The sequence below is a fragment of the Pseudorasbora parva genome, chromosome 23, assembly GCF_024679245.1.
Source record: "Pseudorasbora parva isolate DD20220531a chromosome 23, ASM2467924v1, whole genome shotgun sequence".
Lineage (NCBI taxonomy): Eukaryota > Metazoa > Chordata > Actinopteri > Cypriniformes > Gobionidae > Pseudorasbora > Pseudorasbora parva.
The window spans coordinates 23,403,731-23,419,311 of NC_090194.1; the positions used below are offsets into that span (position 1 = coordinate 23,403,731).

The 15,581-nt window shown below is 39.2% G+C and overlaps 1 protein-coding gene across 2 annotated transcripts in view; it reads left to right on the top strand.

The window, feature by feature from the left end:
• The window catches only part of apbb1 (amyloid beta (A4) precursor protein-binding, family B, member 1 (Fe65)), a 109,883-nt gene that overhangs the window by 49,314 nt on the left and 44,988 nt on the right, over window positions 1-15,581 (top strand). For both annotated transcript variants that reach the window (XM_067433052.1, XM_067433051.1), the window contains exon 7: window positions 287-433. In XM_067433052.1, the coding sequence (XP_067289153.1) occupies window positions 287-433 (147 nt within the window). The remainder of the gene's footprint in view (window positions 1-286; window positions 434-15,581) is intronic.

Genomic DNA, 15,581 nt, shown 5'->3' on the forward strand with positions numbered 1-15,581 from the left:
TGACCTATGCAGTATGCTAACTCTATCCTACATAGCTTGCATATAACCAGTTAAATATCTAACTATCCGTGAGATAAAGTTATATGCAAGCTATGTAAGATAGAGTTAGCATAAAAATACAACATTTTTTTCCGCATTTTTTCTTTTGATTCAAATATAAATTTTCACCTTCGAAATTCGTTTTTGAAAAACTATTCGTTTTTGAATTTAGAATATTCATTGACAGCCCTAATACACAACATCAAGATGTTTGTTTTCTTCATGCATGTTTGTGTGTGTTTTGCAGTGTTTTGCAGTGCGTTCTCTGGGATGGGTGGAGATATCAGAGGAGGAAATGGCTCCTGGCAGAAGTAGTGTTGCCGTTAATAACTGTATCCGACAGCTGTCCTACCAGAAACACAATCTAGATGACACAGCTGGCATCTGGGGCGAGGTGTGTTCATATGTGTGGGAATCGTTACATGAATGGATGCATGAGTAGAGACATTAGCTATGTTTGGTAGCAGTTAGGCATGTTTGCTGAGGTTTTATTTGCTGAAGCTTTAGTCACATACAGTATTTTTTATATTGAATTAAGTTACAAAACTTTTTAACTGTTGTATTCTTATATTGAAAAACATTTTGTTCTTATAAAAATTTATACATTTAACAAACGTTTTAAACTGTTTAACCTCTACAGGTCAATGATCGTGCTGGCACACTTAAATATCTTAAAATATCTATAATAGAAGAATAAATATAATTAGTATCATTCAGGCAAGTGTTATACTTTATTATAATATGTTAAGTTTCTACTTTTATTTGTGTACATTCACAGTAAAAACGAAATGTTGCGCTTTTAGCAAAATAAAGAAAACAAACATGATCTGCAGCCTCGCTATCAGCAACATCTAATCTGATTCTCTTCATAAAATTATCTCTAACCCAGTAAAAACTTATCACACAAACATGAGACTTATGTCTAAAGAAATTTTAAAATGGGTTTAAATAATGTAAATCAAACCAAAAACAAATGTTCTATGTTTTTGTATTCTGTTTGAAAAGAGAGAGATTCAGTTGCTCACGGTCCTCTTCGTTATCCACTAACGCACCACGTCCACTGAGCGTGCATTCTTTTGAGATTCAAATATGATGCAATCCATGCTAGCAGTCAATGCCCACATCAACTCAAATAAACGCATCAAGAAAGTGCATATGCTTTACATTGCTTTGTGATGCTTTGAGGAATAATTTACCTCAGAAAAAGCTGTTTGTTTCTAAGAGTAACTGCCAGCTGATAGTGAGGTAAGTTTATTGTTAGTTTCTGTAGCCTATAATCAATTAGGTTGTTCCCCTGAACATGACTGCTTCTCTGCCAACTTTTTGAAAATTTGTTCATGACAGTAACTATTTATTTATTTTTATTATTATAATTTTTTTAATAACGCATAGGCCTAAATAGAAATGATCAGAAACAAATATACAGCTGAACCATTTCAACACGTTGTGTTGTTTTTGATTTGTGTATTTTAAGGACTCGAATGGATTAAACTCACTAATTACGACAGTGACTTGCTGCCAGCTGCTATCTGTTTTAGTTTCATAAAAAACATATTAAACGTAGCCTATCACTTCATTGATTCCATCATGCCATATTTTTGGATTAACCGGTTCATACTTTTAAAAGGGTTGCGCCTGGACATGAGTTTATGGAAGTAGGATAAAGACTACCACGATTTAATAGAAAAAACATGTCTCGTTTCAAATGCATTGATCAATATGCTTGCGTGGACTTCACTGTAGCCTATACATGCGCTGCTTACTTTCTGTGAGAAAATATCAAGCGCTTCTATTTCAGTGTCCCTGTTATAAGATCTGTTGAAGATGCTTTTCATGTTTTTTATCCCAGGACATTTGACAACACCATAGGCTACAGTTAGGGTGATATGACTTAACTCGTGATATAAGATTTTGGCCATATACCTATCCAAGTCCTTCATCACAGACCGTATCAACATCAGTCTATACTTATTGTATTTCGGCCATACCACAAGGTGTCACTGTGGCGTCAACGCGTCGCTCTCGCCTACTCGGAGCTCGATTGCTATGTCCTAATTACCCTATGCACGAATAAATGTAGGAAGAAATAAATAAATGTATGAATAAATAAATGTATAAATAAATAAATGCAGAAATAAATAAATATTGAAATGAATAGATGTATAAATAAATAAATGCAGAAATAAATATATATATATATATGGAAATAAATAAATACATAAATATGGAAATAAATCTATAAATAATTATTCATTTTATTTTTTTTGCTTGTCTATGTATATTTATATATATTTATTTATATATTTTTGCTTTTTTACATTTCTTTGTATATTTATTTATGTATTTATTTTTAATATTGGCAGCTTTGACATTCCATATTGGGCTACCTTGTCTGGCTATCACCAGACCAAGCTCAAGTTAAAATTGAACATTGTTCTGGGGAGTCTGCTCTGTATTTTCTACTGCTCAAGAAGCGTGATCAACAAGCATTATTTGAATAACTCTGTACGCAATTGGATAGTCCTTCAATCAATCAGAACACAAGAGGTGTGATCAAGAGGCGTTACCATCATTTCTCTATCTGTCATCATGTTAAACCCGCCAATAGTGTGCAAGTTGGATAAGCCAGTCTGTGATTGGTTCCCACAAAAGTGTAACAGAAGCAGTAGAAATGACGTCGACGCGAAAAATACGTAGACGCAAAATATGCGTGTCGTTTCGTAAGACTCAAAATAAAAATGGCGGCGCCGGACATTAGTAGCAACCATAGATATACATAATAAAGTATATTATGTAATTAAGTATATTATTTATTTATGTATATCTATGGTAGCAACACGAATGGCTCCTCAGACTTTCAGAAGTGCAAGGCTTGCGGGTTGGCCGCAGTCTATGGGGTTGGCGCGCACGGAGCATTGTTCTTAACCCAGGCATGCGCGTCATGTTCCGTTTTAAACGGAATATTGGCGCCCGTACTGTTTTCACTGTCATGCCGCGGATGTGCGTGGCGTTTCTGTTGCGGGTCAGCCACGGGTAGGGATGGGTACCGAAACCCGGTATTAAACGGACCACGGGGCTGAATTTTGAAAGACCGTTGTATCGATAAGCTCGGACGTTATCGGTTCTGCTGTGGGTACTTTTGAAAATGCACGTGGAGAGAGAGAGAGAGAGAGAGAGAGAGAGAGAGAGAGAGAGAGAGAGAGAGAGAGAGAGAGAGAGAGAGAGTGTGAGAGTGAGAGTGAGAGTGAGAGTGAGAGTGAGAGTGAGAGAGAGTGTGAGAGTGAGAGTGTGAGAGTGAGAGTGAGAGTGAGAGTGAGAGTGTGAGAGTGAGAGTGAGAGTGTGAGAGTGTGAGAGTGAGAGAGAGAGAGAGAGCGCAAAACGACAGCCCATGGAGGACAGAACTAAACATTCAAATATAGCCTAGTTTCACTTTACACTAGATTGTGATAATGTGATTTTATTTTAGATTTTGGCTTCTTTGGCAAAGATTATAATTTTGATATTTATATCTAGCGCAACTTAATTCCCTTTGCAGCAGTTGCCTACGCTGTCATTTCTCCCTATAACTCAAACGTAATGACAGAATCAGCACGATCAGTGATTGTTGTAAAATACAGTAGCTACTGTTGGTAAATTGTGGGACGCGTTTAATAATAAAAAGAGCAATTAAAAGCACAAAAATGTGTGCAAGAGATTGTTCCCAAGTCAGCGCAAACTCCGAAACAGCCCACAACGAGACGAGCAAATTACACTTTCGGTTTCACACTCGCGTCTAAACGATCAAATGTACACAAACATCTATGTCAAAATGACCGGCTTGAAGAGTCTCTTGAACACAGTTTGTATCTAAAATGGACGTAGTTATTATGGATAGTTGGGAGAAAATGTAGTGCATCTGCCTATTATCAGTCGCCTATAGATCTGCACATCTGTCTTAAAGAGGCAGCAGTGTAAATAAACATGCTGACGAATTACTGCGAATTAAACAACCAAATGCAAAGATAAAATCACTCGCAACTCTTGAATGAATAACTTCAGCTTTAATAAGCATTAATTTATCCTATCTATGATAAACTATGCAGTGTTATTTTACATTTGATTAGCCTACTAGAATTCTTCCTGAAATTAAAGCACTGTGCAGGCCTATATAATATGTATCTTATATATATATATATATATATATATAAGTACCGATAAGAATACCGTTAAAGTACCGGACCGATAAGCAGTATCGTTAAGAGTAGTAATACCGTTAAAACCTTAACGATTCCCATCCCTAGCCACGGGGCTGCGTGGCGTTTTCTCTGCCTTTGGACACTAGAAGCGTGTCTGACGCGTCGCTGCTGCTGCTATTGATGCGGATACATAAACATAAATAGCCTACTGACACAGCAAAGACAATGTCTGCAGCTGCCACCTATCTATGGTATTGAGGGCAAAATAGGCTACAGAATATTTCGTTCTTTATTGACAGTTGCAATATTTCAAAATCGATAATTGTCATTTTTTATTATTACAATTAGGCCTATATCTGCATTTATGTAAACCTACAGACTTTCAAACATGAAAATTAGAGGTGTAACGGCTCACAAAATTCACGGTTCGGTTTGATACACTGGTGTCACGGTTCGGTACGGTTCGGTATGTTTTAGATACAGCAACAAAATTTTTTTTGGCAGAAATTACCTTTTTTTTTATTATTTTTTTATTAAAACTAACAAAGTATGATCTGACGATGCCTCGTCAGAATTCCAATTCTCTTTGTTTACTCTTTAATAGAAGTCAGGTTACGTAGCCTACTACATTTAAACAACATTTTATTAAATTCATTTGTTCATATTTTTATACTTTAGATTTAGCTCACACAAGTGGCAAAACATTTAAACATAGGTTATAGCCTTAAATCACAAACATTTTAAATTAGAAACTTACAACAGTCTATTCAAAAACAGCCGACTCTCGTCTTATCTTTCGTTTTTACACCCTTTTAAAAGAAATCCTGCAGGTCATAAAGAACTTTGCTTTTCACCTCCAAGAAAGTACGAGTGCTCTCCATTATGGCACTTTTTTTTAACCTAAATGCCAGGTAAGGTATCGTTTTGTTGCTTTACTTGAGAAAAAAAAGCCATATGTTGACTTTGAAACAAGAGTTTATTTTAAATGATATGCATCTGTGGTGAAATTACTAGATTTTCGCGTCAGTACATGTTTATTTTAATGCAAACAATGTTCTATCACTTTAATGCAGCAACGCAGCGCAGCAAAAAATAGACTCGGTACGAAAACGATCCGTGCACTGCTGCAGACGCAACACTCCTGGAACGGACTGACGGACAGCATCCGCGTGCAGTGTGAAAGCTGTAATCCGTTAACATGGGTACTGAAAAAAATACGCACCGCACACGCACTGCAGACGGAGTATGTGTGAAACGGGCGTTAGGTCTCATATTCGCGGCTATAAATGGACCACTCGCCGCGGTGATGTCTTTTGCCATTTGAATAAGTTGGAAATGTCTGTCGAAATGCTGCGGGGATAGTTTGTGGGATAGTTTGTGGCTGTTTCTCCTTTTTATTATCGTCTTGTTGTCGGCGTAAATGAGTTGATTGACATGACATGAATTATTCCCGCTGCTGTACCATCAGCAAATGGGACATACCGTTGTTTTTTAATCCATCAATCTTGCCAACACCATCTTAGCTTACAAAGAATCCAAAGTTCACCCAAACACCAGACCTGTTGGTTATTGGAGGATCTTCTATTTCTGGTTTGTTAAACGCAATAGCCATTTTGCCACGAGCATTCAGCGTGTAGCCTACTGAGTAAGCGAGCACCTGACTGAGCAGCCTAAAACATATTTGGTGTTTTTGGTATTTTGGTGTTAGGTCGTTTTGGTTATTGGGCTACCTTGTTGAACGCATATTATTATATTTCACACACTTTTTTTATTTTCCAAATCTAATTAGTCCAAGAACCGTTCGGTACATAATGCGTACCGAACCGAAAGCCTCGTACCGAACGGTTCAATACGAATACGCGTATCGTTACACCCCTAATGAAAATGTCATTTAATAATATGTATTCGTGTCAAAATGATATATAAACATTTACATTAACTTTTCCTATTCTATTTTGCCTGGAGACGCTCCCAACACGCGTGAAAAATAGGCGCTCTTCTATTTCTAGCATGCACGCGTTTTCCGCGCGTCACAGGCAGTGTCCAAACTCCAACCTGTTTACATGGGAGCCAAAACAAAAACGGATACGCCACGCAGCCGAGACGCTCACGCTTGCAGTGTGTCCCTGGATTTGATTAACCAACTTGTTGATATTTAATCGATGGACATAGCCTGTAGGCTGAGTTGCATACATAGAAAAATCGTATATTGTGTTTCTTTGTTGTTGGTTTATACTTATTTATTTGTGTGTGTGTGTGTGTGTGTGTGTGTGTGTGTGTGCGTGTGCGTGGGTGTGTGCGTGTGTGCGTGTGTGCGTGTGTGTGTGTGTGTGTACTTTGTTTTCAAGGTTTTAATGAATGCATTGCTCTTGTATAGTCTTACTTTGGAATTTTAAGAGCAATAAACATATATTGGAATGTTAAGGAATTAGTTTTTTCATTCAGATAATTAAATCAACATGTATAAATTGCTATTAGGCAATTAATGGGGAGATAATCAATAATCGAATCGAATCGTAACCGAATCGGACAGGAAAAATCAATCATTAGATTAATCGATGCATCGAAAAAATCATCGCTAGATTAATCGTTTAAAAAATAATCGTTTATCCCAGCCCTAATGTATGGGTTTCCAGACTGAGTTGCCGGGCGAAATCAAATCGCTGGCAGATCAGGCTGGTTTTACCCAGTTTATTGGTTACCATATTTGTATCTCTATGATTTATGGCCATAAGGTATAGCGGTTTACAAACTTGAATGGCGGTTTTATTTTCTGATAATCTGATCTTTAATTTCCTTGTAGTCATCCCTATATAAAAGCAACCACATGGACACTCCAACCTATACACTTCAAATGAGGTATTACACTTAATAAATGATCTTATATTGAATTCAAAGCCTGAGGTTACATTTTTAAACATGTTCGTCTTAACCATCTAATCGGAATGATTGCAGTTACTGCATCTGTAGTTTCCTGACATCAAAGCTGACATCATACCATTAGTCACTAGTGTGGGTGTCACCCCTTCATCTCTGATCCCTGGCATAACAATCAGGCGAGTGATGGGTCTTTTGTAGGCTTTGTCCTTTATCTGTACATCTGCAGTTCGTACTCGATTATCAGCACCAGGAAAGACATTTACTACTCTCCCGATCTGCCAGAATGAACGGGGTAACTGGGGGTCAACAAGCATTATAACTGTCCCAGGTTTGATGTCTGCAGATGGATTCTGCTACTTTCCTCTGGCCGGCATTTCAGGCAAGTAATACAGGTTACATTCTGTCCAGAATCTGTCAGACAATTCTTGTGAATGCCTCCATCTCCGTCTTCCCAGGAGCTCACACACTGGATATATGACTTGGGAAAGGAAATCAACTGGCCTCCCCATTAGAAGGCAGATTAGGGTGATCGGATCTACATCAGCTATGTCCGCCGAAACATACCCAAGTGGTTTGAAGTTGAAGATGACCTCTATTTCTATAAGGACAGTACAAAGCACTTCTTCGGTAACCATTTCGGAGCCCAGAGTGGTATAAAAAGCCCAGAGTGGTATGAACAAATCTCTTGTTCCCACACCCCTCCGAAGTGTGGAACAGCTGGAGGATAAAAAAATGGAAGCTTAGCTGCTGTTGTAGATCACCACTGAGCTGACTGAAGGCTTCCTTAAAGGGTTACTTCAGCGATTAGCATTTGGCTTTGTATTAGTACAGGACTACAGCCAGCAGAGGGAGCCATTTCCTCATGTTTTCAATTTGCGCGTGGGGGATGGGAGATCACACTCACAACACTCAGCTCGCAGCTGCAACCTCAGGCTTTCATGTAAACGGTGTGGCCGGCGGAGCAAAGTAAGTCTTTCAACTTCTCAAACTAATTATGAAAGTTAAGCTTTTAAAGGCACGAACGGAAAGTCGCCAGACTGAACGTGCACTGTGAATCTATGCCGTGGACGCGTTTACCTCAGCTCTCATCACAAGCTTATCCATGACTGTCAATGTGACTCCTGCTGTGTTTTGGGCTGTGAGATATAGATCCCTCAGCGGCTAAATCACATATTGAACAGACACGTTCAGTTTTTAATTGAAGTATCTGTTCTCTAACAGAACGGATTTTATGAAAATGAACACGGTCGCAGTGGGAAAGTGAAAGTAATTCTGTAATCTAGTAGTGGTAGCTTTGGGAGTGGCCTTGTAGGGCAGCGAAGCAGTCTGGGAATTGTTGTCTTTCATCCCCATGAGACAAAAATACATTTTCTGTCTTTTCTCAGTCTAGAAAGCACCAAATTAAAAAATAATTTCACATTTCTACTACATTAATGACCCAGTTTAAATACAGATTCATCTTCCAGTGCTGAAGTACTCCTTTAAGTTCTGTTTCTCCCCTTTTGAAGTTGGTGCTTTGGTCACAATATAACTCTGCAGGTTTCCCACGGCGACCGATGAACTGTCGTAGTACCATGAAAAAGGCATCATTTGTCAGTACCTCCAGATGTACGGCCCGGGTGGTCAGGCACTTAAATAGAAGTCCCCATGGCATCTCCATCCTACGTCCCACCTTGACTAAAAGGGGTCCAAAGCAGTCCATTCTGGTCGAATGGAAAGCAGGCTTGAACAGCTGAATTCGTGGTGGAACGAGATCAACTATTTTTTGGGAGGCTGGCTTAGACCTCCATTTGCAGCATTCAAGACATGTTCTCTGGTGCTTTCTCACTGCCTATCTCCTTCTCAGTATCCATACATTACGGCAAAGCTCCCCTAACACACATTCTAATCCTGGATGGCAAAGGTGAGCATCGTAATCCTTTAGGAGTAACTAAATGTTAGGGTTAATTGGATCCAGTACAATAAGGTGTACTGTGTTAGGGTCTAGTCCTCCAACACGTATCAGATTAATAGCTCTTTCAAACTCAGGTGAGCTTGGTCCTTTTATATATTTAAAGTAATGTAAAGACAGTTATCCACATAGAAGCATCAGTCAACAGAATGTCTCATATCTTCATCGGCTGTGCTGTACAATGAGACGTCATACCACGATCATACCACGCCAGAAAAAGTGCAGGAGGGCCTTGTCCTCCGGTAAGAGTAGAACTTGGAGAAACATTTCACGTATATCACCGCTGATAGCCACACAGTGCTCCCTGAATCAAAGTAGAACACCCAGCAAAGAAGGACTCAAGGCTGGGTCTCAGGTATCAAAGATTCGTTAAGGTTCAGTCGCATATAATGGAAAGAGCAACTGAACACAATACCATCCTTGCTATTGTGGCTGAATAAATGGTGAGGTATATACCAGGTCTCCTGTTATATAACTGGTACCAGCTGAGAGTTTGGTAACTGCAACTTTCAGTACTATCTTCTCAAACTTTGATTTTTGGCTAGTCATCGTTCCATACCTCGGAGACTTGGAACCACAGCCTCTTTGGGAGCAAGAAAGAGTGGTGAATTCTTTCTGCGCAACAAGGGTGTCACCTAATGTAAAATTCAATTAACCTTCATCAAGTCGTCTTGGTCTCTAAGAGGTTAATGGCATCCTGATACTCCCTGGACTTGGTCACCTCTTTCTCACAGCGAAATCCTTTTGAGCTCCAGTTCAGCAGGGGTGAGAGACAGGAAAAGGCACTGTTGTAGCTGCAATTGGGTCTACAGCATCTTGGCTGGTCCCTGCAGCATCCATCCAAGCCTTGTCTTTATGGCAGCTGGACCACCAGGTGGCCCTATTCGGTAGGGCTGTGTTTTGCCAAGACACTGGCAATACAATACGTATCACGATACAGGGGTTATGATACGATATATTGCAATATATTGCGATATTTCGTTTTTGTGTGTTTTTGTTTTTTATAATTTAAAAGAATAAAGAACACAACCATAAGCCTAAAACACAAGACAAAGTATTTTATTTAATTAATACAGTATAATTTGTATCACTAATCATTTGCAATGTGCAATCTAAGTTAAGGGGAATGTTAAGTGACTGCAGGATTCTTTGTGTATATGTTTTAAAGGTTCACAGTATAGCAGTGGCTATTTAACAACAGAAAGTGCAGTCTATTTCATGACTGCAGGACCGTTTGTTTTATATTTAACATAGCAGCCCCGATCACATAGAACGCGTTTTTGCAGCGAGAGGCGCCTTTTTTGAATGGATTTCGTTTAGCAGAGAGCGCCTTGCGTTTTTGAAGGAGCGCTCCGAGCGCATGAAGTTGAAAAAAAGTCAACTCTGAGCAGAAAAGCGCGCAACATCGTGCTTATTTTCTGTTGTCCAAACGAATGAATGAAGAAGCGGGCCTTCTGTTGTGTAGACCGTTCCATTGATTTGACTGACAGGTGATTCGGGGGTTGCCTAGAAACATTAAAGCGCCTCGCGTTTTCTAACCTGAAAAACGCGTTCTGTGTGATCGGGGCCTCAAGCTGTTTTCTATAAAGCAGTGTCTATTGTATAAAGTGCTATTTCAAGTACTGAACTGCAGAGCTGGTGCATCCATATCCCCATCGCTATTACGCGGGTGACGTCAGGATGTTAAGCGAGCTCTCTGTTTCAATGTGTTTTCACGAGTATTAGATTATAACTTATTTTATAAACAAAATGATTCTTGTCGATTTCCTTAGTGGCTTCTTTTTAGCTGAAGCCAAAATGAGTCCACACTTCAGCTCTGTATACTGCAGGAGCAGAATAATGCTATCGTCTTGAGAGCTGGGTCTGCTAATGCAAACACTATTGATGCACGCACTTTTACCTTGTGCTTCTCCGGCTCCGCGTCAGTTATACGTTCTGAAATAACACTGCCATCTAGCGGTTGGGTGTTATACAGTCTGTGGTTTAAACCGAACACAAAGCCACGAATATTGGATGTAAATAAATAAATAAATATATAAATATCGATACAGCGTTTTTGAGAATCGATACAGTATCAGCAAACATAATATCGCGATATTCACGTGTATCGATATTTTCTTACACCCCTACTATTCGGACAGGTGTGATCAGGTGGGTATTGTCAGCTCCTATTAGAAGGACTCACTTTTTCAAAGGCTTGAAGGAGAAGATCTTTAAGGTGCTTATATTTTTCCAGCAAACTCATGGGATATGAGTTATCAGCCAGACCAAGGTGTTTTGCAGTGAATGCTGCATTAATATTTTTTTCAGACTTGCACACCCTCCAGAGGCTTACGTTCTGTAAGTGAACAACACCTCATGGCTCCATCCCAAAGAGGCATGAAATCACTCACAGACCTTTTCTTGGACCACCCCTACCTGGTGGAACAACCGCCTTTTAATTCAAGCAGCTGAGTCTGTAGCCATTTTCAAAAAAACATCTTAAGACACATCTTTTCCAGCTGCATCTGATCAATAAAGACTAGCACTTAACTATCCAATTCAATTTTCTGTTTATTTGTTTGTTTATATAAAAAAATGTTTGTGTACTGTTCGATTAACTGTTACTTCCTTACAGCACTTGCAGGCTGTTGCCCTTGTTCGTTTAGTTGCTTCTATTGCTCTCCTCTTTTGTAAGTCGCTTTGGATAAAAGCGTCTGCTAAAGGATTAAATGTAAATCTTGAAGGTCTTCTGTGGTTACATTGCAGGAGATATGTGGAAGGTAACTGAAGTACCACTGATGGTCTGCACATCTTGGCGTATGGTCCGCAAGAGTATGTTTTCAGCTTGACCTTGTATGCCAAGCTCATGAGCAGCATCAGGAAGTAGAATAGTTTGCATAGGTGTCGAGCATCCTGCCGCCATAGTGTAGCAGGACCCTAATGACCTTCAGTTGGTCTATCCAAGTACTGTGTTTCAGTGGTTTAACTAACCAGGCAGGAACCTTCTATTGTACCCTTTGTGTTAACCTCATGCAGGATTTGCTGATGCTTCCTTTTGCAGATGCTAAGGCTTCTGGAGTGTGCACTGGGATGCTTGGTGTACACGTTCACAGCATCAGCAACGACGGTTGGTTTGGACCTAATCTATCATCTGCAGCTTATCAAAGGTCTTAAAAATGGTACATTGACTGAGATAATGATCCTCTTTATTACAGCATGGACAAAAGGCTCTAGGTAGGGCTTTAGGTTTCTCCGCTGAAACTGGCTTAACTTAAGCTGATGCTGAGGGTACCTTTGTGACAATGCCATCTGCTCAATGAAGTAGGGTAGCTGAACAAGAATTAGGTTTGGTTTCTCCCCGACATTCTGGTCTCTGGCTCTTGTAACTGATCTGTGCCTCACTGCTTTGACACCAGGCCTTATACTGTAGCCATTCGGAAAACTCACAAAGTTATACACAGACCCAGGATGGTGGTACATCTGTCTTTGGAATTCTGATCTCATTTCAGAAGGTAACTTACATCTAACTCTACATGTGACTCACATCGAAGTTCAGCTTCGCCTTCATCTCAAAGAGTCTCCAACATACCAACAGAGCCCTAATATACAAAGCAAAATTATCAAATGCCTCTATCTCCTCGTCAGATATCTGAGGAATCCATCACTCTGGCAATCTTCTTGAGTGCCAACTTGTGTGGCTGGCCAAACCTTTTGTTCAGAGTAGCCATGGGATCAGAGTATGGAAATGGTGAATTGAGGTAGTAATCTGCCACCAGACGTTGCTGAAACTGATCACATACTTGATTAGGATAAATCGAGGTCTCTAGGGAAATCAAGCAATGACAGTGATGGACTGGAGTCTGGCATAGGGGCCTGGTATTGGCTGGGGATTGGATTTATCAAGATGCTGCCAGGGAGAGAGATTATGCTGAGCACATTCACCCCACATGGTTGACTCAGTGTGTGATTTAGTAAGTGCAGCAGCCAAAATCTGATCTTTTATAATCTAAAAGTTATTTAATCTCCAGAGCAGGTCTGAGAGCTAAATCACTTCATCAGCATTTTACCATTTTCATTTGAGAAAAACTACCATCATGTTATTTACACACACACACACACACACACACACACACACACACACACACACACACACACACACACACACACACACACACACACACACACACACACACACACACACACACACACACACACACACAGAGAGAGAGCGAGAGAAATAAACTCGGCGGTATACACGACAACCTGTCAAAATAAAAGTTCGGTTTAACTTGAGAAATATATCACTGTTGTACAGAAGAGTTTAGAGACGTCTCAGTGTAATAATACTAACACGAATGTAATAATTTAAACTTTTTTTTTTTTTTTTTAAAGTAATATATCAATTTTTCTTCCATGTTTTAATTTTAACAGTTGGCCTATAAAAGTCAGTTGTGCAGATTTGTTTGACAAAAAAAGTTTCATTAAGTATAAATTCATATTATCTTAATTTGATTACCAGAAAATACACAACACAGAATTTGTGGGAAAAAAATATATAATATGGTTGTTTTTATGAATTCAATTAATTAAGTAGCTATAGCCTATATGTACTGGTAAAAATTACAGTGCAGAAACATCACAAACAATGGCAGACCAAGGTAGCTCTGGCATAATGTCAGTAACACTTCTATTAATAACTTACAGCTTCTGTACAGTTATTGATGTATCTCTTAAAGGGTTAGTTCACTTAAAAATGAAAATTCTGTCATCCTTTACTCACCCTCAAGTTGTTTCAAACCTGTATGAATTTCTTTCTTTAGCTGAACTCAAGGGAAGATATTTTGAAGAATGTCAGTAAACAAACAGTAACTGGAGCCATTGACTTCCATAGTAATTTTTTTTCCTACTATGAAAGTCAATCGCTCCAGTTAATTGTTTGGTTACTGACATTCTTCAAAAAATCTTCCCTTGTGTTCAGCTGAAGAAAGAAATTCATACAGGTTTGAAACAACTTGAGGGTGAGTAAAGGATGACAGAATTTTCATTTTTAAGTGAACTATCCCTTTAAATACAGAGAAAAAAAAAGGTACCGTTGAGTACCGGTATCGATTAAAATGTGAACGGTACCCAACCCTACTGTTTACACAATAGCTGATGCGAGAGTAAGTGTAACAAAGTAATTTTGCAACTGTGTTAATCTCTTGTTGCATGGGATGCATTTCTAACAACATAAGGCTATTTAGATAAACATTCTGGTGAGCGTGTTGTTTTAGCCTTTACGCAAACAGCAAATTGTCATTTGCAATGTGGTATCTGCAACATATTGGTATCTGCCTGGATGCCAGCCGAACTCAGCCCCGGCCACAACATTTTAGGACAGGCAGTTCGGTCTGAGATCACTGCAGGTTAGGTATTGTTGGTTTATAATGTTATACAGGGGTTTTCCCGCATAGAGATTTACGAGACGGCTGCCTCTGTCTGTCGACAAAACTCAGACAGGCAGACAATTGCTCAAATTCAGCCTGTCGTTATAATCAGAAATATATATCGTCACATGATCCTTCAGCAATCACTCTTATTTTATGATTTGCTGGTACAAAGTCATCCAAAGCCATTCCATAGCTGAATGTGTGGGAAAAGGATATATTAATATTATTTCCATCGTTAAATTAAAGTTGACGGAAATGCGTCACTCCTCCGCTGCATATATTCCCATTATAATACTTGATCTGTAAATAAAGGGCTGTGGATTTGAGTTTATAGCTGTTTCTGAACTATGTTGTACTCGCTATCGGGTGACAACACAAGGACTCATTATTATCACACGCACAATGACTGGAATTTAAAACTGAAGAAACAAATGATCAGTAAACTGTTGGACAGATATACATTATAGACTAGGATTTGAGTACTCAACATCTTTTCTCTTTGTGCAGTGAACTCCTGAATGCGCATTAGCGCTGCAACTCAACTCTGTGTTGCCTTTAAGCACATTATTCTGCACCAGGGAGGCGCATAAGCACTTTGTGTTGCTTTGTTTTAAAGCGTTACGTATGGTTTTATGCACTGAACGATTATTAGAAGCCTATCTTGTTCTCTCATATCTCTCATATGCCCCATTAAAAGCTGCACGTTACGTTTACAATAAACATCTTGTAATGTTATGCTATTTGTGCCTTGCGAAAGTATTCGACCCCCTTGAACTTTGTGACCTTTTGCCACATTTCAGGCTTCAAACATAATTATATAAAATTGTAATTTTTTGTGAAGAATCAGCAACAAGTGGGACACGATCTTGAAGTGGAATGAAATCTATTGGATATTTCAAACTTTTTTAACAAATCAAAAACTGAAAAATTGGGCGTGCACAATTATTCGGCCCCCTTAAGTTAATACTTTGTAGCGCCACCTTTTTCTGCGAATACAGCTGTAAGTCGCTTGGGGTATGTCACTATCAGTTTTGCACATCAAGAGACTGAAATTTTGCCTATTCCTTCTTGCAGAACAGCTCGAGCTCAGTGAGGTTGGATGGAGAGCGTTTGTGAACAGCAGT